The 27,036-nt window shown below is 32.0% G+C and overlaps 1 protein-coding gene across 1 annotated transcript in view; it reads left to right on the top strand.

Moving 5' to 3' along the window:
• The window catches only part of LOC127715813 (uncharacterized), a 114,993-nt gene that overhangs the window by 68,707 nt on the left and 19,250 nt on the right, over positions 1-27,036 (top strand). The window contains exons 26-42 of the mRNA XM_052221950.1: positions 1,226-1,461; positions 2,359-2,523; positions 6,173-6,362; positions 7,737-7,976; positions 8,347-8,564; positions 9,685-9,790; positions 10,474-10,590; positions 11,017-11,152; positions 12,516-12,696; positions 17,584-17,860; positions 18,376-18,562; positions 20,561-20,781; positions 22,040-22,269; positions 22,759-22,912; positions 23,423-23,607; positions 25,324-25,461; positions 25,976-26,150. Of these exons, the coding sequence (XP_052077910.1) occupies positions 1,226-1,461; positions 2,359-2,523; positions 6,173-6,362; positions 7,737-7,976; positions 8,347-8,564; positions 9,685-9,790; positions 10,474-10,590; positions 11,017-11,152; positions 12,516-12,696; positions 17,584-17,860; positions 18,376-18,562; positions 20,561-20,781; positions 22,040-22,269; positions 22,759-22,912; positions 23,423-23,607; positions 25,324-25,461; positions 25,976-26,150 (3,156 nt within the window). The remainder of the gene's footprint in view (positions 1-1,225; positions 1,462-2,358; positions 2,524-6,172; positions 6,363-7,736; positions 7,977-8,346; positions 8,565-9,684; positions 9,791-10,473; positions 10,591-11,016; positions 11,153-12,515; positions 12,697-17,583; positions 17,861-18,375; positions 18,563-20,560; positions 20,782-22,039; positions 22,270-22,758; positions 22,913-23,422; positions 23,608-25,323; positions 25,462-25,975; positions 26,151-27,036) is intronic.

Raw genomic sequence — 27,036 nt, 5'->3', positions numbered from 1 at the left:
TGATTAATGTCATACGATACAGCTTTGATCCGACGGTGATTGTTTTACGAAAACTTGCATACAAGCTATTTTTCACTTGGTCAGTTCAAATGTGTAATAAAATAAATATACCTTCATGTCTTAAGTTTAGAGATAAATGGGGTCGAAAATGTTAGGAGTGGATTATTTACTTAAAATGTCGGTTTCTTGTACATTTCTATCCTTTGGACAGACATACCTAACTTTTTTGTTTCGAAGGATATATACATGCGATTTTTTGTAAAAATATATGGAATATCTTTTCTACAAAAGTATACTCTTGATTTGTGTAATAATTCATTGTAAATAATTCATTTTTATTAAATTTTCATGATTTTAGAAAAAAAACAGCATTTTTTGCTGGCTGCATATCTAATTTAAAAAAAAAATCTTCGGTATTTTTTTTATAAAAAATTTAACAAATGATCTTTATACAGTATCAAGTCAAATATCATTTAAAAAAAAGAGGGGCCCATGTACTCGTTTTCAAGCTAATGATTGAAATCACTCGAAAAATTCATCTTTTCTCGATATGTCGCAGTTTGACGTCGCGAAAAAAAAGCATTTTACGTTAGCAACGTCATTACCTCCCCTGTAACTGTATCGTATGCCCTTATTTACCTATCTGAATTGAATTAGGCTGAAAGATAAACTGACACAATGTTGATCTGTCGTATTTGTCTCTTTTGTCGAAAAAACTTCTTCACGATCAAAAGACAGTATTCAAAGGAAAATTTGTTTTCATTGTTTTACTAATATTTTTGCAGTTAATATTTTCTGACAGTCTGTTATTAGTTTGTTTAAACATACGTAACTCTGTCAAACTTTCATAGAATACTACAGAACTTTAAAAGAAGCATATTCAAGATCAGGACATAGCAACTTAGTTTTTGGCAGCCAACATTACACCCATACACTCACAGCAGCAATCGATTGGGACGACACAGGGTTCATCAGACCCTTTACAAATTTTATACACAGTGAATACTTTTAACTAGAAACTTTTAAATACCTGAAAGAAAAAGTTATTCCGAGGTTTATGTGAGACATATGATATAAGGCATGCCGCGATTTATTTGAGACATATAAAGTAAGGTAAGTTTAAGAAAACATTGTCTGGTATTTTCTGATTAGGCAATGATATTATTATTTACACCCCATGTCGCAAAGCATCACTTAGTCTAAACTGTTTTTGATGTGTTTTCAGATATGTGGACTACTTTTCGTGATTTTGATCATTATTCAACTGTCTTTGAAGTTAGTATAGATGATCTAACATTAGATCCAGGAATTAAATACCGTATTGTACTGAAACTGTGTGCAAGGACCATTTGTTTCGAAACTGTCCACACTGATGGAGTAATGGTAATAGCAAATCCTCCGATAGCAGGGGACATAACCATAGAACATCTAAATAACACAGCAGGAAATGGAGTTGAAAAGGTCAGTATGTTACAGTTGGGATCAAGGTTAACATTCGATGAGCTTAGAAAAAAATACATTTTAAACTGGTGCTGTATGGTATGAATAGTCAATAAAATCAAGTGAGACAGAATTCATAGCACAAAGTTTATAATTATCCACAAGTAACTGGTATAAAATCGATGTTTTTGGTAGAAAATGTGTTGGTCAATCTGATAAATTGCTTGTTTCAACAGTACACTGGACGTTCATAAGCAAGCGTTGATCAATCAATGCTACTACAAAGTGGGTTTCCAATTATGTGTTTATATAATTGTGTTATCGAGTGTGAACAATTTGTATGTTTTTACATAAGCGCCATATGTAATGCAAGTTTAAAAAATTTGTCTCGTTAGCTGATTTGATACCACAAGTTCATTCATGCATCATGTTTTGCAATAAATCAGTTTCAGTTTAAGAAATGTTCTTGACTGTGGTATTTATATTTTGTAAAAGTTTCCCCTGTATTGTATTCAACTGGTACTTCAAAGTTAAGAATAGCATATCTCAAGTTGATTTCATCAAAATCTACAGAATAGCACTCTTTAAACTTTATGGAATCGGATTCGGAATCCACCCCTCAAAAAAAAGAGATTTCTGAAAACTACATCAGTAGTCATTAAGTTATTGTAATTTTGACAAATATGAATACATTGAATCTGCTGAAGAAATCAAGGTATTTCGACTAGTAATTATTATTTTTGCTCTTGAAGAATAAGATTGTAAGCAACTATTTTAAATGATAAAACTGTATTTAAAAATATCATTGCATGCAATATTATTACATTTGCTGGTTACCCTAATTAAATGTTCTCACTATATATACCTGTTTCATACTACTGTTGACAGAATTATTTGTAAAACAATTATTATTTTCAGTTACTGGTATCTTTCAATCAATTTTATGACCCTGATATTGAAGATATAACAGAAAAATATGCTGCTGTTGACAAGTACGAGTTTGCCATTACAGATAACTCTGAACACGGAAAACCCTACATGACATGGACTAATCTGGTCCTCTTTACAACCACTGCAAATCAGGTAAAATTCATATCAAGGTAGTATAGTGACCTTTAGTCAAACACATCAACATCATTTGGACTCTGGTGGATAGTTGTCTCAAAGGCAATCATACCTCATCTTCTTATTGTTAAATTTATATGGCAAAAATATTTAAGATCTTATGGTATTTAGTTTTTGTTAAAATTTTCGTCACAAATAAGGTGTTAAGATTTTTCCAAATACAGATGGAAAATAGTAGATATGGATATATGTGAATGAGACTAAATCCATATGACACAAAAATCGATTTTTCAAAATTTGACATCATGAAATGTGGTATCAAGATTCATGCGAGCATGCTATACTGTCTAATGCATTTACACATCCATCGTTCAACAACCAAATAACTATATTTTCTTACAAATAATGAACATGTATGAAATTTTCGTCACATTTTTCACAAGACTTCCTGAAATTTGTATCAAGTCTCATCAATCATGTGAGTATTTTATCCAGTGTGATACATTTTCACTTCCATCGCTCTTCAAGTTCCTGTCTACTGAAAACTTATAGCATATGTATAATTTTTGAGCAATATTTCATAGAACATTATGTTTATTCTTTAAGAAGTTGTTATTGATATCGTATATTTGGTTGTGCAATTGAATTATTCTCAAAATGTATAAACTTAAGCAAATTTTTATGCAGTTAAGCTGCATTATGCTACCACCCTTGATTTGTGTTCTTCCCACTGAATGGTGTAATAAGTGCTATTGTTATTATCTAGCTGGCTTATAAGTTATTTATAACAAATTGGGCACTTTTTTCATACTTTCAATTCTGGAATAGAAAAAATATGACCAGAAAAACCTTAAATGATCGTCGAACTACCCAAAATTTTAGAAGTTGCACATAGGAAGTAGTGCTCAAAAGAAATCCGTACGTAGTGTATTATCCCATGTGCTTTTGGCTAAGATGTCAAAGAACAATTGCATGAAATATTTCATCGCCGAAAATCTCTAATTACAAGTCGTTTACATTTCCCAAATGGCAAAAGGCGCAGGAATATTGTTCATGTACACCAAATCTCTATGATAGAGGAAATAAAGTTATAAATATACAGAAGTCTCAGTTGGCGGTAATTTCAACTTACACGAACCGTAAGTTAGAAAGCTAGTAAGTATTCTGATGTTATAAAGTAAGTTTTGTTAATCATGATGTTCTTTTCGTTTAACATGTTTAAGAAGATTGTGATTATTTAATTGATCTCAATTAAATGTATGCACATTTAAATTCCTTTCTTTTATTATATTCCCCGTTTATCACTGACTTGCCAAAGTTGTTGTTGTTTATGAATGAAACAGATCCGAAAACCGAAGTTGATGGGATGTTTTACGAAATGTTGACAACTCGTCCCTGAAACAAGTCGGACCGAGTCCACTCGGACCGTCTAAAAAGACAACTCGAACCGCTTGTCAGATTTACTTAGGGTTTCATAAAATGTAAGACTAACATGTCTAGCAGAGCGATCAATCTTTCGTTTGTGCATTGGGGTCTATAAAGGGGTATTTTGAGGGGCCTTAACAAGGGAGGGGTTTACAATAGAACCCTATGTTTTTTGGTTTTTTTTTCTAATTTCAAATGACTATTACTTGAAAACAGTAAGTGATAGACACACACAGTCTTCAGTAATGATAACAGGACAATAGAATAATATAGGGTGAGTCCCTGGGGTCATCCCACCCCCTTCAATTTGAAAATATGCGTCTGTTTATGTAGTTCATACGTGTTTCTCGTTTCTCGTTTTTATATAGATTAGACCGTTGGTTTTCCTGTTTGAATGGTTTAACACTAGTAATTTTTGGGGCCCTTTATAGCTTGCTGTTCGGTGTGAGCCAATGCTCCGTGTTGAAGGCCGTACCTTGACCTATAATTGTTTACTTTTATAAGTTGTTACTTGGATGGAGAGTTGTCTCATTGGCACTCATACCACATCTTCCTATATCTATTTCATCCTGTAAACGGTCGCGATCCCAACCCCTAAACCATATATATATACTTGTATGGAACAATAAAACAAATAAAATGAAATATAGGGGGAATCCCTGTGGTCATCCCCCCTTCTTATCGAAAACTTATAAACGGTCGATATTCCAAACCCTACACCATATATATTCTTGTATGGGACAATATAACAAATCAAATGAAATATAGGGGAGTCCACAGAAGTCACTCCAACCCCTTCTTTTTGAAAACTTGTAAACTGTCGAGATCCCCACCCCTCAACCATATATTCATGTATGGGACAAGATAACAAATCAAATGAAATATAGGGGAGTCCCTGGTGACACCCCACCCCTTCTTTGTGAAAACTTGTAAACGGTCGAGATCCCCACCCTTACACCACATATATTCTGGTATGGGCCGGGACAATAAATCAAATCAAATCAAATATAGCGGGAGTCCACGTGGGTCATCCCCACCCCATTCTTTTTGAAAACTTGTAAACGGTTGAGATCCCCACACCGAAACCATGTATATTCTTGTATGGGAAAAAAAACTAAATCAAATGAAATAAAGGGTGAGTCCCCTGGGGATCACCCCACCCTTTTTGAGAACTTGTAAACAGTGAGATACCCAACCCTAAACCATATTTATTCCTGTTCGTCATTTCAAGAAGATTTGAATGACATACAGGGTCAATCTCCTAGGCGTCACATATGCATATCACTTTACTAGACCTAACCAATTTGTACTGGACTTTGCCCAATGTCAGGCGACCAGAATGTAAAGTAAATTCAATTAACCTAGACTTATTTTTGCATCAATTAAATTTTATAATAAACAAGAAATAATTGTAACAGGATGCTGTTACGAAGTCTTCCAAACAGAGCTCCCATACATCGTCATTCCCATTCTACTTTAATTATTTTTTGAATTATTTCTGGGCCTATAAAAATTTTCATTTATGGCTCATTTAAAAGAAAACATATAAATCTTTCAAGAATGTTTGACCAACTGTTTTATTCCAAACTTGGGATGGAGTGACATCATAGACTTGGTGAAGGTAAGGGTCATTTACATTTACTATGGGCAGGTCAATCAGACCTCACCTTTGATCCCTGTAGTAGTAAACCTTTGGCTGATATGTGTCTCATAACTTTTGTACTGTAGAACCCAAACTCAGTGTTCCTGCCAGGAAAGCAAGTCCATTCATACTATTACAAACTCGTACTACGTCAACTTGTACCACTAAAAGTCAACTGGTACCAACGTTAACTACCAACTAGAACAACTGCAATCATTGCGAACTTGTACCACTGCAAACTCATCATTAAAAATATACATTGATATATGCATTGCTTTTGAAAATCTTGATAAAATATTAATTTATTTGCCTTAATAATCAATTCATTTAATTAACATACATGTACAATATACGAATGTTTAATGTTTGTTCTTTCAAATCTTTAAAAAAAATACAACACTGCCACAGTTTTCATAATTACGTTTGCCCTGGTTTTTGGTTAACTACATATAGCGCTTACAGTGCTTTGATTAGATAATTTGGCCCAAAGTATAACTTGAATTTTGCAGGAAGCTGGTCAAACCAGTGACTGTTGGGTCAATAACAGAGCAATCATAAAAAATATAATAAAGAATTCATGCAAAATTGTTTATTTTTCAGATTTCCTTTGAATATGAGTTAAATGGTACAATGGATTTTTCAAGATGTAAAAGATTTTCTATAAGAGGATACAACAATGTCAAGTTATACACAACCATATCTACTGAGATTAAAGACTGCGATGCATATAATCCTATACTGATAATACCTAATATTGTCATCGATGCTGTAGGAGCACCTGATGCTTTAGGTAATAAAGTTCTGCTCTGTAGTCCATTGCCTTAAAATCATACCTTTAACACTGAAAGTGTGACCTTATAAGCTAAGCAGACATTAATGGTAGTAAAGGGTAGAAAAACAAATATTATCCTGTGAAGTGTCAAATTTCATATAAATTACTACTCTAATATACAATAAGTGGTTGAAATATGAATAATGTACAATTTGTATTTTGCAGGAAAGGGTTATGTGTTTAGTAACAAATAAATTACAGATCTATTATAAAGTATATGGAGGGAACTCTAATAAGAACTTGATTGATACAAAATTTACTGATCTACTATACAGTAAGGGATATGACCTCCATTTAGGGGTTGATTACTTATAATTACTGATCTATTATAAAGTGTTCATGATTTACAGACAGTTTAATTAATTCCAACGATTAGCGTCGTTGTCATTTCACCATTGTTAACGCCACTATACATTTTGTTAACGTTGTTTTATTATTATGCAAAACATTATTATATTGAGATGAGATTCCATAGTCAAACGGAATAGAATTGCTAATAATTAATAACAAACAAATTGGCTGACTCCACATATTTTGAAAACCATATCTTACAGTGTTATGACTTTGCATGTTAAAGCCAAAAAATATTAAATTAAATTTTAAAATGAACCCATTTTATTAGATATATTAAAGTTTAAAATGATTTCTAGCTAGTTAATCTACTTTTCACCTTTAGAACTTATTCTTTATTTTCACTGAACTTCATAACTTTAAAAAGTATGCACATGAAGAAGGACAGTTCTATTTATATACATATTAACCTAGCAAACTGTTTTGGGGATAATACTATATTGCAGCCCTAAGGCTTTGCAATTGTGCAAAAAAGAAAAACACAATCTATTGTGAATGTATAACTTATATTCTAGCTATCACAAAAGAAGCAACTCTTTATGTGAATTTATATAAATGTCTAAAATATTTTAGTTCTATATACTTGATTGGTCAAAAACTGCTTTCAAACTAATTAAAATATTATTTTTTGTTATTTTTTTAAAGGTAAACTGCATGTGTGTACTGTAGAAATAAAAGCATTTCACAATATTTTAAATGTTTGAATTATAGATCAATTTAAATATGCAAGCAAAATTATTTCTTCAGTAAACTTTATAATGAGAATGATCTAATTATCACAAATAAATACAAGTTTATAGCGTTATGCTTGTGTAAAAACTGAATCTAATAAATGTGTAGTATAAAGCCCTGCTAAGCCGTACACAAGCGTAACTGCGATTGTTTTTTTAGAAAACATATAAATTTGATTGCAGTCCATGAATTTGCATGCCCATAAAATCACACGAAGTTTTAAAAATACATATTTTAAAATATTTTCAGATAGTCATGGTAAACAGATTTATCTGGAAGAAAATGAATATTGGCCAGAGCCAGACAAGGATTATACCCCATACAAGAATCTAATATCAGCTGTTTGGCCTACTTTACGTCATAAGAATTATGATTATGCTATACTAGATGCAAAGACTGTAGATGTAACAACATACTATCGTCAGATTAATCAGCTGAGTTTAACAAATCCATGTGGTCATCCTGACAGTATTAGATGTGGACATACAAGTAAGGAAAAAAGTAGAACAAAAATACCAAACTCCAAGGAAAATTCCATAAAAACTGACAAAAAATAAATCAACGATGTATACAATTTTTTAACTTGTTCATATATCTATATAGAAGATCTAGATCCATATTCCTGTAAATGTGTTGACATGGTACCGTGTTATCTTCATTCAGATATAAAATATAATATACAGAAAAAAGAGTAAAAAATATAACAAAAACAAAAGACTCCTTGTGGTTATAGGATGACAGTATTTGTAACAGGAAATTGTGACAATTTACCTTGTCAGTTTCATTAAAAAGACCTTATTATTTTGTGATAAAAGTGTTAATTAAAATGCTTTTGTGTTCAATAAAATTTCTCTTGTAGTAAATGGTTTCATGAATGAAATATTCAGCAACAATGAACTTGTTCATGGAACACGCTACACTGTATGTGTACATGCTAATCCTATACAAATAATGAGAGAGACCTGGATTGAGTATCTAGAAGAAATTAATTCCTGTAGTGATGGTATTGTTGTTGATCTGACACCACCTGTGGCAGGCAGATTGTGGATTGGTTTAAATCCGGGTATAGTTTATCAGGTGATTATAGACTAATTCCTGGAAAAAACATGATAGCCTTCTTATTTCACTCATATAACTTTCTGATAGCCATTTTCAATCTGAGGGCTGATATTGACAGGCTGGTCATTTGATATAAGTTTAACCTAATAAATAATTTATCTGTATTATATTTCAAAGAAGTGCTTTTGTAATAGTTGTCGACATATTTCAAACTAGATTTTTGTATCACAGTTAATGATTCCCTGTATAAAAGATCGTTTCAAATTACATATACCCTATTTCATTTTAGCAGATAAACAAACAAGTATTGACAATTTTGTGCAAATTTTAATGTATGATTATCTCAAAGGCACACTTTTGACTGAGCACAAATGTTATGAGACAATAAAATTTGCAACATTATCGGACAATTTTGTAAATACATATGTGTTGTAATTCAATAAATTCGCTTTTCTTTTTAGAACTGAAATATAATATAAAAAAAGGGAAATGTGGTATGATTGACACTTAGACAACTATCTAAAAGAGAACAAACGATAAGAATTTATACAACTAAAGTTCAACATAAGGCCTTTGACAATGAGCAAAATAGTAAGGTTTAGAGGTCAAGGAATCACACAGTTTAAAGAAAAAATATCATTAAGATAAAGTATAAAAACAACACTTTATGAATTGCATGCGTCCGAAGCGCTTTTCCGAATTAACATTCATGAGGCACGCTCAATGCCAAATGTTTGAAAGCCAAGGATGTATAAGAACCGAAACAGTTGAAGAGCTAAATGACCACAAAAGGACAAAAAAATAATAGCCAAATCCATCTAAGGTCTAAGGGAGTTAAAACCTTAGTTAATTATCAATTTATAAATTTAAACACGGACCATTTTATAAAGGTAAATCATGTCATAACCGCAGAAATACTTTATTTTCAATTAGGCTAATTTTGACACTTTAGTATATTTTGATAAACAGCTTTCAACTTTAAACCTGTAGAATGTGAAGTACCTGTTATAACAATATTTAGGAATTGGGGTTGTGCCAAAAATAGAAATTTGTAGTTCACGTTTTTTAACCTTACAAGACTTAATCGTTACAGAAATTTGATAAAATATTAAAAATATTATGATTTATACTTTATAAGACTTCAAATACAGACCTATATATAAACTGGGATGGTTTTCGTGATGTAGAAGAATATGGAACTGGGCCACATGCCACTGGTATAAAGGAATATACACTGGGTATAGGTAAGTACTGGTACCAGTCTTAGCTTAATGATATTGGTATAAAAGAGAAAACAATTGTTATTTGTAAGTATTTATACCAGCTTTAAATTAATGCTAGTTATGAAGAGAAGTAAACTAAGTATTATTAGTTCCATCTAATTTTTTAAGGGGTTAATACTGGTGTAAATCAGAAAAAAACTTCAAAATGTTGCTCTACTGTTTTTTAAAGGAGTGTATATTCGGTATTGGTAAATTGTGGTACATCTCATACATATATCAAACAAAGTTGTCAACTCTTCTGATATAAGCGGGTACGCCTCAATATTTTATGAAAAATTGATTAAAGGAAATTTCAACATCCACCTTTGTATCATCATACATTTGTCACAGAATAGTTTCGAAAATTGGTGAAAAAGTCTACACATTTGCGTATATATACTTAATAAAAATTATGTCATTAATCTTGTTTATAAGATACTATATATTTGACTACGATGATAAATGAAATGAAACCATTATGGTTGGCGTTTTTGTAAGGCATCCGGAATTAGAAGCCGGTTGTTGCTCTACGAGTGAACCACTTCAGAAACAATCATTTTTTGTAAAGAAATGAAGATGATCCAGATCCTTACACTAAATGTGTATTGCTTTATCGTTAAGATCAATTTATGTAAGACTAATCATCGCATGTGTTATGTTTACAGGAACAACTCCAGGCGGAAATGATGTGTATGCCTTTGAAAATGTAGGGGTGGTACAACATAAAGCTTTACATAGACTTCCTCTGCAGAATGGATATATTTATTATGCCACACTGAAAGGTAATTTCTTAAAAATGACTATACTATCAATATAACAACTAAGACATTTAAACCACTAAAAATGAAAGAATCTGATGCCACAAAGGAAAAGATCTGTATATATGTTTTCAAGCTATTTTGATAAGACGTTATCACTTCATGGAATTCTGCAACGTTTGACCCGATATATTGCAACACTTGTACCTATTGATGCCATAAAAGAATCATTTTGCTTTATGGGGTCAGACATTTCTCTTGTGATGTCAACATTTTTAAGGAATATTTTTGATAATTAGTAATGATAGAAAAATCGTGATAAGGTGTATTGGTAAAAAAAAACACATAACAGCCATAAACTAAGTATAATGTGTTTTGAGAATTATGAAAGATTTTGCTTAAATGCCATTTAAATTTAATCGAATAATAATAGCTTTCCTATTTTTCTAGCTGTTGATTTTGCCGAAAGAGAGACAGAAAAAATTTCTGATCCACTTACAATTGATATCACTCCACCAGACAGAACAGATAATCCAATCACTTTGATTAATCGTCACATTACATCAACAACAGAAATAAGTCCTTGGTAAGTATACAAAGGGTCGTAAGGCACTAAAGGTAGCTCCTTTTTGGTGTTTCGTGTTGATCTTATTAGTCTAGTCCTCTCCATTTGATTTTACAGATATTTCTCAATTTGTGCTGTTACATCCCTGTCGCAGGTAAGGGGAGGTTAAGCACTCACACACATGTTGATTCAATCAGCCCACATTCTGTATGTGTCTGACATTACTACCTGTGTTATCTGGAGTGTGCACATATCCCTAATTCCTGCTAACTTCATCATAAGAATTTTTTCAAATTGTTTTCAGAATCTTTACCATATACTGTGTAATACCATTTTTTTCAATTAAAATTACGTTTAGGGTTTCCGTAACCAAAACACAGACTTTGCCATTGTTTTATGTGGAGGGTTGGGGATATCTTTTTGTGATCTTCACTCAAAGTATCTTTAGATTTGTTTATATTTGTTTTTTTATCTAATTTTTAGGTTGTAGATAGGTACTCATGAGTTACAAGTTTTGTTTTGTTCTGGATGACATACTTTGAATGAAAACTGTACTTGACCTGACTTTTGCTATGCTTGCAACATGTATAGCCGATATCTTGACATAAGTTCCAGGCTGATGAGTTAAAGACTGAGTTATCTTTTCATTTCTATTGACTTACTTTTTAGAGAAATATGGCTTTTAAAGAATGTATGTGTTCTGACCTGTTTTCACTGTGCTTGCATATGTTGACCTGGTTCTTATTGTGTATAAGTTTTCTATCAAAAAGTTATTTATGGTCCTTGATCTTAGAAGATCAAGGGATATAGTTGTGTCAGGGGTGCTTCGCTTGTTTGATTTATTTGAGTGTAAGAATAACACTTTTTATCATATGAATGGATGAAATGATATTTACAAATAATCATAACGTTGGAATTTTGGTCCAAAGGATATTGCTATTGAATGATTTTTTCTTGATGCTTTAAGAAAGAGTCAAATAAATGAAACAACTGGAAATACTGGAAAATAATGATCTAATTAAAAAAAAACAGAACATTCTCAACAGTGGGACCCAAAAGTTGTTTTCTAAAATTTATGAATAAATAAGCAATAATTTTTACTGTTCACTAAACTTTGAATTGTTTGAAATACTTAGGATTTTCTATTCCATGAATCGATCATCTCAGCTGTATTTGGACAAACCTTTCGGAATATTTGTCCCTCAATGCTCTTCAACTTCGTAATTCATTTGATATATCAGTCTTTTTAATTTGAGCGTCACTGATAAGTCTTTTGTAGACAAATAGTGCGTCAGGCGTACACATTATAAGCATGGTATCTTCGGTGAGTTTTTAATACACTTAAACATGTTAAATATATATTGCACTTTTTTTTTCATTTCAGTTGGAAAGGAGTGTTTAAAGATTTACAAAGTGGTTTGGATTATTATCTTTGGTCAGTTGGTTCACAACCAGGATACACGGATATGATGTCATATATACAAACCACGGACGAATGTGGAATTACAGACAAAAATAACCCTCTTTCACTAATGGATGGCCATTCTTATTATATCAATGTTAGAGTAAGGAATTTACCTACATCGTTTATCTTTTTTAAATTGCAAGTTATTTCGTGAAGTTTTCAAAATATAATATTTTTTTTTATATTTAAATTGGGTTAAAACTGGTGTTAATTTATTGTGGGAGAGAAAAAGTATAACAAAAATACCGAACTCAAAGTTAAATTCAAAAAGAGGGAAGTACATAAAAAATGACAAAATCAAAAGATAGACTTTATCAATCAAAGGAACAAAATTGAAAACAACCATCTTATTTCCGACTTGGTACTGGCATTTTACAAAGAAAATGATGGATCAAGCCTGGTTTTAAAGGGAAAATTCGCGATTTTTTACTTATCATCTTATTATGTTCATAATACCATAAAAAACATATTCACCAAGTTTTATTTGGATATGAAAACTAATAAAGAAGAAAATTGGGAATTATTAATTCTATTTATTCAAACTTCCTGACTTCTGTGACGTAGTTTAAGTCTTTTTGCATGCCGGGAGTGGAATTAATCTCATTTAAGTCTTGTTCGTTAACCATCTAATAACGCGATTTAAAGCGCATCGACGACTCTTGGTGTAGCTATTAACCAACTAAAATTAAGAAAGTAAAGTGATCAGTAAAATTAAATTGTAGGATTTATGTTTTAAGGATTTCTGATATGATTATAGTAATAAAAGTAAATCATACAATAGAACATTTTTATGATATTTTTCCGACGAATATTTTGAACAAACATATATAACTGACATGATTGATAATGTATTAAAAATGCATGTTTGTATTCTGACCTTTTACTTAAGTCCAGCAAACATTTCTAGCTAGTACTGTGTAAATACAATGTGAATGGACTGTGACACTTAGTAACTGTTGAATGCGTGGTTAAACTCAGGGTAATTAAAATTTCTTTTGATCTTCACTCAGTGAACCTTAGCCGTCACGGTTCACCGTTCCAGGTGTGAACAATATTTTGTATGAATGATAAACGGGAGTGATAGTTTTAGACTCAGAAAATATAAAAAAGAAATATAATTATTTTGGGGGAGTAATAAGGTTGCACAATAACTGGATAGTCGTGGTATATTTCTATATTTTGCGTAAGCTCAGTTTAAAATGAATTATGACCGCTGTCACTGTTTTTGTAACCATGAAATACTGAATTGATCTAATTTAATAGATTTATAAATAATAATGGCCTTCTAAACACGAGTGTATGAACTAAAAATTGTACTATTTCAAATTAGAATCGGTAACCTTTATTATTTAAAATAGATAATTACCAATTGTAATTATATAATTTGGTCCGTCCAAAGCGATCTTTCTTTACATATTCATGAATCAATGTTCTCATCAAAATATTTTAAATCTGTCTCTGTCACAACGTATAAATACTTCAGCTATTTGAAAAAAGATGTTTGAAAATTTGACAGGAAATTCTTGGAATGGAATCAAATAATTACGAACAAATATTCTTTTCAGGTGTGAAAAACATAAAAAAAAAGGATTCCTAATCAGGAATGTCCTTATTAAAATATTATAAGTCTCACAACGTATAATACTTTAGCTATTTGACCAACGATGTTTAAAAAAAAATGACAGAATCAATCTAACGTCAACCTTCCTTTTTTTGAATGGAGACAGACCGGCGGAATCAATTTTCAATGTGCTTTATATCTTGTACCTTTGCAAGACTTATAATTCATTCATAAACCATGTCTATACCAGAGACATATATACACATATAACCATATGTCTGTTTTAACTGGCAAGAATACCCCTAAAGCGGAAAAGCAGTCTATTCTTTAAATTTCTGTAATTTAATACCAAAAAAGAAAAAAAACTGGAAATTAATTTGATACTTTGATACTCAATATTTTACCTGGAAATTATTCATTTCCTCTTTCGGTTTGAAAATAAGATAATAATGTGGTATACAGAACATGCAGAAGTGTGAATGTCATAAAACCTTGTTATATCACAAACCATTATAAATGTGAACCTGTATACGCAAGACCTCATAGGGCGACACCTAACCACATACAGGTAATATACAAGAAGCTCTGTTTTACCCGGAAATGTCATGGGATACATAATGTATCAATGCAAAGAAAATTCTGATGATTGTGAAGCATGGCCATTCATGATTTTAGAGGAGTCTTAGATGGGGGATTGCAGAAACGATTTTAATTCTGACTAGATTTTTTCCCAATTTAAATCACTGAACTAAAAAAAAAAGAGAAAAGTACGTCCAAGAACAGAATTCTTCTTGGAAATTCATAAATAAAACACTCTTATTTTGTAACTTTCGATATACTTGACCTCCAACACGCCCCCTCCCCCAAAAAACAACAACCTGGGAACCCTAAGTACATCTAACAATGTTTATGTCCCTGCCCAAATCCCCCCCCCCCCCCCCAAATGAAGAAAAAAGAAAGAAAGGGATGAACGGTATTTCACATCAGATTCAGATATTTATATAGTTGATTGTCGTTAACTAGAGATGCATAGTGACATGTCTCTGCGTTAACTGATAAGAATAACAGGAAAGTATAAACTTGAAAAAAATAGATTGATGATGAATAATATGCGGCACCCCTTTTTATCAAAGCGTACCGTCATTCATGTAAATGACTGTCCGTTATTTCGATTAAGAATAACAATTGTACGTGAAATCCTATAGATGGTGAGACTTTTTTTACCAGATATGCGACTTTTCGTATTTATATTTTTTCTCATGTTACCCTTATCAAAGATATAATAGCTGGCTATTATATCTATGCTCTTATTTAATATTTTATGCATACTAAGAACAATATTGGGAATGGTATATTCACCCACAATCTAACGTAATAAATTAATCAACCCTCTTGCTGGTCAGACGTTAATACGGTATTCGTTAATTTATTTTTTGTACAACTACTATCAGTCTATCCGAAGTGAAGTTTCTTTATTTCTTCAAATATACTTTTTGGGATCATTAGTGTACGTCCAGTGGCATATACTACATGCATGTCGGAACAGGAAAATTGACATAAGGTACTTTCAGAACCATGTTCACCTTATTATACATTATACAATGGAAGTAATATTAAATATTGCTTCAATGATTATACCCAACAATAGTGATGATGATGAATTTCTTCAATTGTTCGAGAACAATCTAATTGAAATATAAATCTGAGATTTTACTATGTCAATAACTTCGATGAACCAAAGCAAGTTAGATATGTATTTAAATCAAATTGTTCTGGATGTTTCTTTCTTATATTCAATATACATGTATATATTTTAAATTGCGACTATCTATAGTTCCGTAACTTTCTATCAAGGCGTATAAATCAATGATCGACAAGTGCGTACATTTTTGTTAAATCAATATTTCTTGTATGTATCAAAATGTCCATCATTATTGACAACGAGTATATACTTACATTTACCCCAATTTACCCTTGGAAAAAAATTTGTAAATATATTTTTATTTTATCAAATCTTTTTTGGGAATTATTTAGATTTTCATAAATAGTATTCTTTACACCAGAAATGTTATTTATAAACAAGCGTATGAGTTTAGTAATGACAGAGATGTCTCTGGTAATGACTAGTATATCACTATCGGCACGCAAGACAGAGATCTATATTATACACCTGATAGTTTCAAAATGGAAAGTTACAAGTTATCGGCCGTATACACTGATCAATACTCTCACAAGTGAGACGATGCATGAACTTGCTTTATGTAATTGTGTAATAAGAGTTTTTAAGCCCGACAGGAAATCGCTTGAATACCTGGACGTGTCACCTCACAATACCTTTGGGGGTAATACCTTTAGCCATGCTGGTGATCAGATAAGGGAAGGTCCGAATTTATTTAAATAAGTTTATTACATAAAAGAATTATGAACAAATTAGATTTTCGAATACAATTTTACACGGAACACTTATTTATGACTTTGATCTTTGACTTTTTAACTAATTCCCATATAAACAGTTTAAAAACCGACAGACCATAGTTATTTAACAAATAATTACATTTTCCGTATCAAGTTAGTTAGTCGGATAAAACAACCGTACGATTGACAAGATATCGACACGCAATTACGACTACATTAGGTTACTGCTGGTTTTGGTCCTTTGTGGTTTATAGATATATCGTGGTTTCTAAACCGAGAAGATGTCAAAATGGCCGCACGCAGAGAATTGATACTCTAAATTTAAAATCGATGTTGATCTCTTATCTAGCAGAATAAAATTTTAATATTTATGAATTTGAGCTTTTTTATACAGAATGGACATAATATCAATTTTTCATTTTTTTGCGAAGTTTCCCTTTAAAGCTAGCTAAACCTTCCACTTGTTTGGCAGTTGTTTATAGTTCCGTTATGTTGACACAATTGGGTGAGTAACCCAAACAGGCATAGTAGATAAAAGAATATAAATTGATATTGGCAAAAATTCAGAATCAAAATAATTTTTGTGGGAATTTCTGTGTAATAAATATCCTTATTACTTATTTCATCTGTAATTTACTTATGTACACATGACTATGAATATGTTCCTATTATCGTAACCAAATATACCACCCATTTTTCTCAATGGGGCATCATTGATTGAGACTTATCATCGTTTTGGTACTGATATGAATAACTTGACAGGTGCCACACTTAGAGCAGGATCTGCTAACACTTTCGGAGCACCTGTGATGGTCAGATTCGTGTTGATTAGTCTTTTTTGTTTTATATTTGGTTTCTAGACTGTTGTTTGACTTTTCGTCAGAATTCCTGTTTACCATGGCGTTGACAGTTTGTTTTGGACTTATGCTTTGGTATCTTTTGCCTCTCCATTGCATAGTGAAAAGTTCATTCCATATTCTTTTGAACAATTGAATATATTCTATATTGCAGGCTTTCAACAAAGCAGGACTATCCTCGTTAGCAACATCCTGGGCTTTTGAGCTGGACACAACGCCACCTACATCTGGTCATGTGTATGATGGTGTTAAGAGCGTGGTGACAGGAAGTGTGAAGGATATAGACTATCAAACAGAGACCAAAGTTTTACATGCTCACTGGGAAGGCTTTCATGAATCTCATTCAACTATCAAAGATTATTATGTCTCGATTGGAACTTGTCCACAATGCGAGGACATTTTAGGACTACAAGCCATTGGAATAGCACATGGTGAGAAAAGTATATTAAACTGTTAAACAGAAAACTGTACACAGCAATAAAACACAATTTTTTTGTCTGGGATTTACTATTTTATGCAAATAAGAAATGATTGTGTTTTAGAATTACAAATATTCTTTGAAAGATAATACTGGTACAATAAATTTACTGGAGTTTTTAAGAATTTACATTTTTTGTTTAGGACAAAACCTGGATGTGATAGATTTACAAGGTTTGGAATAGCGGTTTATTTCCTTAGATGGTGAAGGACATATGTATAAGATATGAATTCTATGAGATCTAATGATAAAACAGGGAAGTCAACTTTCTTGCTCTGTACAACCAGTGTATGTTTAATACTTGTACTTTGAAAATCGTTCTACAAATATCATATTTTTGATTTTTTGAATTATGTATATTATTTTGTGATATTGAATTTTTTAAATTTTGACAATCCGTTGTAAGGTGCTTTAAAAAAGTCAGCAATTTCTTGTCCTATAAAACAGAAATTCTGATTTTCCTTTCAGAATTTACTCTAGAAAATACTCATCTTGGTACAGGACTAAGATATTACACTACTGTAACTGCATGTAACACGGCAGAAATGTGTACGAGTGTGACATCAGATGGTGTGATTATTGACAACAGTCCGCCAACACCAGGCACTGTACAAGATGGAACAGGATATTACGATACAGAATATCAGTCAATGAAGTAAGTTTGTTTCATACACACTCGGAACAGATGGCATATTGAAGAATGTTTTGTTTAGTTGAAAATAATGATATAATACAAATAATATTCATATAAATAAATTTCAAGAGAGCAATATGCTAGATTGGAATGAATTCAATAAACCCACAAATATTTTGATCCAAATCATATTTTCTACTGAATCAGATTAAATTCAAAAATCAAAGAATTTAAACCATTGTCGTGACGTCAGCCTATTCATTTACCGTGGATTCTTTTTCTAGAATCAACGCTTCTTAAATCTGTCGCTGAAATGGATTCACCAAATTATATTCAATTGTTTCCTTTGTGTGCCTAATTTCATTAAGTTTGAATTGGCTAATTTACTGATTTCTGTTCACTAATGGAATTAATTTAAAAACTTACCTTCAATTTTTGTAATTTTTATATGCCTTCACTGGGAATCGAACCCGTCCTTGAAATCTGTTATGTGTGACTCACATCAACATATCGACGAAACCTCTCGGCTACCAATGGGTTACAATTCAAATGTCTATTTTATGTATATAAATAAACATATGATAAACATCGGTACAACGGACACACAGGGCTTGTACCTTTATATATACATAATAGGCAATCATATAGTATAAGTTCGTAGCCGCGAGGTTAGCATGGTTCAAAATAATGAGTTAAAGAGTCAATTTAAAGGTAGGGACTTGTCGGTTTAGGTTCGAATCCCTGTATTCTCTTTGTTGTCCCTATTCTGTAGTTTTTCTGTTGGGTTTTTTTTTGTTTTTATTTTGTATGTAATTGTGGATATTTTTGTAATAATAGCGAGTTTTACCGTTTATTGTTGTCTATTTCACATATTTGAAACGAAAATGATTACATTCAATTTGTCCATTTTTGTTTTATAAATATAGACTGATTTCATCTGTTTTACTACATAATTTTACAAATGTTTATTCGCAAATTCCTATGCTAGTAACTCGTGGTGTGTCTAGAATTAGGCTTCTTGCTTGAAATTTCGGTAACATACTTATTATATATACTTTATATATGCTGTTTGGTCAGGTTGTCGTCTCTTTGATACATTCCCATATCCATTCTCAATTTTATTGGAAATAAGTTCGAATATGTCTTATTTTGTAGACACAGATAATATTCAGATGCCTGATAATTTAAAGGCAGACGTGTTGTGTTATATTTGTATTTTTCTAACCAATTAATTGTGATCTTAGATTTATTAATGCATCGTTGAACATGATAACATGGTTATTTAAACTCACTTACAATACCTTCTAATTAAGAAAAGGTTTTAATTTTGAAAAGACATCAACACAATAGTTTAAGTTATAAATACAATGGATAAGCGTTGATTCATGAAAAACAAACCATTCGCCCTCCGGGCTCATGGTTTCTTTTTCAAGAATCAACGCTTATTCATTGTATCTATATTACTGAAAATCGTAGCTTTAACTAATAATTCTTCTCATACTTTAAAAATTGGAATTCGTTGTTAAAGGTACTTTCCGGGTAGTATTTTAAAAGCATTGACCAAACGCATATATGAAGTGTTTATGCATTTATCCATGTCATCATACCTATATAGACTCTACCACTGCATCGAATGTGATACGATATTTCTCTATGCATGACAGTTAAACTTTCCTATTTAAAAATGTAACTTCTTGAGCTTTTTAAATATTTAAAATTAAATGTCGCGAATGGAGAAATATCGTATTGCACCTTGTTCTGAGAAAGAATCTGTTTCTCTTCTTTATATGTGACGTCATCAGGAATAGTTACCTTTTTTCTGACGTCACAATAGAAAATTTTAAAGGAAATCAAGGAAATTTTACGTCATAATTGAATTTTAACCGTTGTCAAACTGAGATCAAACGAATCACATGTTGATAGGACCTAATAATACAAACCATAATCAACCGGTCGGGGAATAATAAATCAGCTTAGAATTGGAGAAACAGTTAGTTATATCTATCGCCATTGTTACAGGAACTTTGTATCAGCTAAATGGTATGGATTTGATGATGCCCAGTCTGGTCTGGACAAATATGAATGGAGAGTAGGAACAAAGCCAGGATATAGTGATATTGTACCAACTATAGAGCTTCATTTGACGGAGACAGCAGCATTATTAAACTCATCTGGTTATAACCTTGACCTTCCTACAAACACAAGAATGTATATTACAGTCAGGGCTTATAATAAAGCAGGTGTGTATTTATTTTAACATTTTGGTTCATTTAGTACGCAACTTTCTTTATACCAATTCCTGTTGGTACATTTTTAAAATAAGGTTGCGCAGACCTTAAAGGAAACCCTGACAAGATTTGGGTAATATGGCCGATTTTGTGATTGATAAGATTAAAAAAGTGAAGATACAAAAGTGGCCATTTGGAACCTTTAATCAAAGAAAGACAGAATACACTGGCAAAAAAGCATAAAATATTAGCATACAAACGCAGACCACAAACCACTACACAGAAAACAAAAGTTTCAGCTAAAATCGGATTGAACTCATGCGCTCCAGATGGATAAACAGATTCTGCTCCTTTAGTGGCACCAGTCTTGTTTTCATTTGAATTGTTTCACTTTTGATCATGTCATGTCCTTTTAAGGCTGACATTACGGACGGGTTTCCTTCATTATTGAAGGTCGTACAGTGACATATAACTGCTTAAATCCGCTTCATTTGGTCTCTATTTGGGAGTTGTGTCATTGGCAATCATGACTTCTTTACACGAAATACATTGGATGTTGGATGTGTACTGATGATATTTTAGTCTTAGATAGATGATAAGTTTATTAGTTGTTATTGGCTTTGAACTAACTGTCAGTAATTGCGAGTACTATCAGATCTGTAATTAGTGTCCTTTTTGTTGTTAGGGATGAGGGATGGATAAATACCCTGCCACGTCCGGTCTGTTTTTTTGTTTGATTCTTTGATGTTTATGTGCTTTGTATGGATCTGATGGGTTAAGACTTTTTCAACTGATAGTTTGTTCTTATGTTGTGCTGTAACACCACTGTCTCAGGTAAGGGGAGGGTTGAGCGTTCACAAACATGTTTAACCCTGCCACATTCTTTATGTGCCTGTCACATGTAGAGGATATGTTCACCTATAAAAGGAGTTAATGATTAAGTGTGAAAATAGTAAGTAATGTAAGTCATGTTTTTGACCGGGCCCGATTTGGTGGTGTTACAAAGTCTATCCAAATTATTTTTGCAAAGAATTCAGGTCAGGCCGATGCTAGGGGCCGTTTTGGACTTGCAGTGAGGTGAGAGTCATTTTTGCTCCGTGTTGAAGGCCTCATTGTGAATTTGAGATGAAGAACAGCAATAAAAGCTCTATTCTTTTGCTTTGTTTGCTGTATATGTACTAATTTTGTGTCAAGGATGAGTACCCCATATCCATTGTTTTTCTATTGTACTCTTTATGCAGATTTAAAAAAGTATATGTTTTACTTATAGGGTTATGGGCAGAGTCATCATCAAGTGGCTTTAGTGTAGATGATACACCACCTGTTCTGTCAAAAGGAACGACATTCTCGAACGACTTTGGAATCAATGAATTAACACAAATATATAGGACAACAATGAAGGTTGAATGGGAAGTTGAAGATGCAGAATCGTTTATAAAGAGACAATACCTGTCAATCAAATCTCATATTGGAGGCGAATTCATGCTATCTTCACAGTCAGTAAGTTGGCTCAAAGAGCTTTCTTGTATAGTTTTGTGACACTACAAAGATCTCTTTTGTATGGTTATGACACTACAAAGATTTCTCTTGTATGGTTGTGACACCACAAATATCTCACTTGAATGGTTGTGAAGCTACAAAGATCTCTGTTGTATACGGTTATGACACTACAATCATTTCTCTAGTATGGTTGTGACACTACAATTATTTCTCAATAAATGGTTGCGACACTGCAAAGATCTCTCTTGATGGTTGTTACCATATTTCTTTCATGAAGAACGAACAATATACTGCTTCTTTTTTCTAAATGTGTTTGTTGTGTTTTAAAATTACGAATAAAAAAAAAGAAATTTGCACTAAATGTTTTTTATGTTAATCAAACATGTCAGGCTAAAGTTTTCATTTTCTAAATCCAATAACATTACTAACAGTGATTTTTATTTATTATGTTTACTTGCTCTATGGATTGTCATAACTTATTTTTCTTAGGTCAATGGTATTGCCAGATCCTATGTAATTACTGGTTTAGATCTACATGATGGAGTAACATACTATGTGACTTTGATTAGCTGTAACAGTGCAGATATATGTATCTCAGATACATCACTGGGAATGTTTGTAGATAGCACTCCACCATCCAGAGGTTTGTATTTATGGACTATTGGAGGGATGGGAACAGTTACTATTTAACAATCCAGATAGCTGTATCTCCACCTTCTAGAGGTTTGTATCTATTGACTGAAGGAGGGGAGGTGACATTCATTCTATAACAATGCAGATATCTGTATCTCAGATACAACACAGGGAATGTTTGTTGATAGCACACTACCTTCCGAAGGTTTGTATCTATGGAATGGGGAAGGGGAGGTGACAGTCACTCTTTAACAGTGCAGAAATATGAATCTTAGATATCACATGAAATGTTTGCAGATAGCATTCCACCATCCAGAGGTTTGTTTCTTTGGGCAGAGTGAAGATAGGTGTTTGACAATCTCTTACAGTAAAGACGTAATATTTCTATTCTCCGCTATATCAGGGGGAATGTTTGTAGTTACATAAGAGTTTTGTATATGTACTAAAGTTTTCTGCGAGTCATTCAATATACCAAGATCTTGCCATACATATGTTTCAGTACATCTTCTGTTTATTTCAGGAATGTTTGCCGTCAGTACTGACCATGCTTCAGATCCAGATCTTACCAGAAATGAACATGGGTGGATGACCTATGGAAGTAATGCTGTGTATCTTGCCTGGCTTGGTTTCAGTGATATACATTCACAAATAGATCATTATATGGTCACTGTGGGAACCTCTTACATGGCCAAGAATCTAAATAAGGTGAGTTTTATTGATCTGACTCTCGGAATATTCAAACACTTGAGTTTTTAAGTCATAAGGTTTGATTTTGCATTAACTTTCTACCTATATTTTATCTATTTTTAAATTCATTATACATTTGAAAACGTTTTTAAGATTAATTTGTAAATTTTTTTTGCAAGTAGCTCATTTAAATTGATCCTAGGATTTAGGGGTAGAAAGAGGAGGGGATGAAAGGAAAAATATGGGAGGAATAAAGGTGAATAACTTGTTTGTTGTTAGTAGAAAGATAACAAAACGGGGAAGGCAATAAGAAAGTTGAAGAAGAAAAGAGGCGAGACCTACTCCTGTCTGCAAAAACTCAATGATTGTTTTTGATGAAATAGGGTTGGTGTCATTTAGCTTCCACATTGCATTTTCGGCACAACTGCTGCAACTCTTTATCTCTTGATATAACCAAACTATGTCCAGTATAATTACATGAAGATATCACAAGTATGGTTTGATGACCTTGATTAGATTTAAAAAAAAAAACTTTGAATCTTATTTAAGCAGTTAACTCCATGCTCCAGTAATCAGATGATGCTTTCAGCTTGAGGTCTTTCCTCAGTAATTATATTGTTTTGCATATTTGGTATGTGGATATGTTATAGTTTTTCGAAATATAAAGGATTTTCTATAGCCAGGAATAGGTAACCTTAACTGTATTTTCAAAACCTTTCGGAATATCGGGGTCCTCAATGTTCTTCAACTTTGTACTTTATTTCCCTTTTTTCCTTTTTTTTATTAGAGCGTCACTGATGAGTCTTTTGTATACGAAACATGCGTCTGGCATACAAAATTTTAATCCTGATATCTATGATGAGGTTATTCATGACATATGTCTTTTGGCCTTGAGCACATTTCCAGTAGTCAGTTTTAGTTTTTCAATAAAGTATGTAGATTCATTATAATTCGTGGAGTACCTTTTTTGTAGATTTCATGGGAATCTGTAAACCATGAATTTAAATATTCAACTAGGTATACATTTTTCTATGGTTGTTTATGTGGACTCCGGCAAATCCACTAAAATCAAATATCCGCGAAATAATCATCTTTCTCAATTCATGAAAATTCATCCGTTTGATGTGTTTGAGCTTTTGGTTTTGCCATTTGACAAAATACTTTCCGTTTTGAATTTTCCTTGCAGTTATGTTACTTTTTAGTAACTATGAAAACAAATATATCCCCAGAAGTTTAAAAAATATTTATGAATGTGAAGATTTTAAATGAACATATTCACTTGACACCTGCTCTAATAACATATCATATGTGGATTGTTTGCGAGGATTACATATATTCACCTGATATTTGTCATATGGCCTTTGCCTCAATTTCACGCTCCAGTTATCAAGGTTTTTTTCGAGATTAGTTTTTTTTCCATTAACTATGCATATTGAGTCATTCGATGTAAGGATCATTAAGTTCATTTGGCACATGTCATATGGCCTAGATTCATTTTTTGTGTTCAAAGTTTCAAAATTTATACACAATAGGTAGAAAATATTTTGCATATAAATAAGTTATATGTACAGGTCCCCGAACAGTCTATCTCATTGACATTATCTTTTTAAGACTGACAAATTGTGACATATCAGGTATAACCAAATGTCAGAAATTAGCAACTCTTATTAATGGAAAAAGAAAGGGGGACTGCTTTATTACTTAATATAACCGTGCAACACTTTTGTTTGGTAGGATCTTAAAACAAAGTATATCCATGTAGATAGCAACACAGACCATGGTGATGAGGGAAAAGTTCAACTGTATAAAATAGAGACAGTTGTATTGACTCAATATGATGAAGTATATATCACTCTGTGGGCTGTTAATAAGGTACTATAATGAAGTATATATATCACTCTGTGGGCTGTTAATAAGTTAATATAATGAAGTATATATCACACTGTGGGCTGTTAATAAGGTAAGTTAGAACCAGAGCTTCTGTATTGGCATGCCTTAAAGGTTATATTTTGTCTGTAACTTTCCCAGTTTAAACATTATGAAATTGCCATAAAACTAAGGCAAACCAATCTCAATTCATGTAAATACTATGTAATTCATTCTTAATCAAGCAATTTTCAATAAACAATTGCAAACAAATCACTTTTTTGCAAGTGAAAATAAGAAATATTTCTGTCTGAAGACATTGTGCATTATGAAATGGCATATTTTTTAAAAGCAATTAAAAATAATGTATTGCTTCATGTAGGTTTATCTTAAAACATCTGTTAAAATTGATTATATAGAGTAGATTTGTATCATATTTTCTGTGTTATCTGTGATAATATCTAAATAGAGCACAACAAACAACAAAAGTCTTACTTCACCTGCAATATGCTTTCAACAGGTTGGTTTAAGAAGTCACCTGATTCATTCTGCTTTTAAAAAGACTCCACCGAGCTACCTGGACTTGGTCAGAAGATGTGATGCAATATCATGTGAAGGCCATTGTGTTTGTTCTCCACAAGACCAGAAATGTCCATTTAATCCAAATCTTGGTAACTGTACTGATGTATCAGACAGTAAGTATGATAAGGTGGTCTTAAATATAAAATTCTTCAAGAACAGCCTTTATCTGATTTTTGTTAAAAAAAATTCTGAATATGTTTAGTGCAGATTGTTAATTCATTCGGAAGCTTTTGTCAAGGTTTAACCTCACTCTTTACTCTTTGTTTGAAAGATTGGAGATGAAAATGATAGATTTAAGTCAATTTTTGGTTGGTTGTCATTTGAGTATCTTGCACAAATAATTGTCAGAATAAAACATTGCTTTCTCTAATTTTTTGTAAGATGTTTATTTAAATCCATCCGTTGATCAAGAAAGAATACAATGAAAATTGTTATTGATGTAAAGATTGCATTCCTGCAATCAAAACCCTTATAAGGCTGGCTTGATATATTTATCGTCCAGGGTATACAACTACCTTAATATGATAGTTAAAACAAAATAGTGCAGTGAAGTGAACATTTTTTAGATCCTATCAAGGCAATGTCACGCAATTTATAAAAAATATATACTAGATGACTTATATAAATGAAAAGAAGAAAAACAAATCTAACCATTCTCACTTTTTTTAATTGTTAGTAGATTTTGAACAAAATATGCATCCGTCATTATTACTATATTTTTGGTGACAAACAATACTAAATCAGAAAATATTGACTGCGAAAAATGGCAAAGTAATTATAAGTTCAATACCTTTATAACCATTTCAAACATTCATTTATAAAAGGTGAAAAATATAAGTGTTTTAAAAATTCCTTCTCCCCACCTCTTGTCTTTGTCCAATATTCCATCAAGAAACCTCCTCTAAAATATCCTGTTTTCCATTGAAATATTTGTTTTCTACTACACTCTACCTGTCATTCAAAATTCTACTGAAATCAGATTTATGAAGAATATCTTTA

Source organism: Mytilus californianus, unplaced genomic scaffold (genome assembly GCF_021869535.1).
Source record: "Mytilus californianus isolate M0D057914Y unplaced genomic scaffold, xbMytCali1.0.p SCAF_9, whole genome shotgun sequence".
NCBI classification, from domain to species: domain Eukaryota; kingdom Metazoa; phylum Mollusca; class Bivalvia; order Mytilida; family Mytilidae; genus Mytilus; species Mytilus californianus.
The sequence above is the reverse complement of the archived record's forward strand: the minus strand, read 5'-3'. Positions and strand labels throughout refer to the sequence as shown.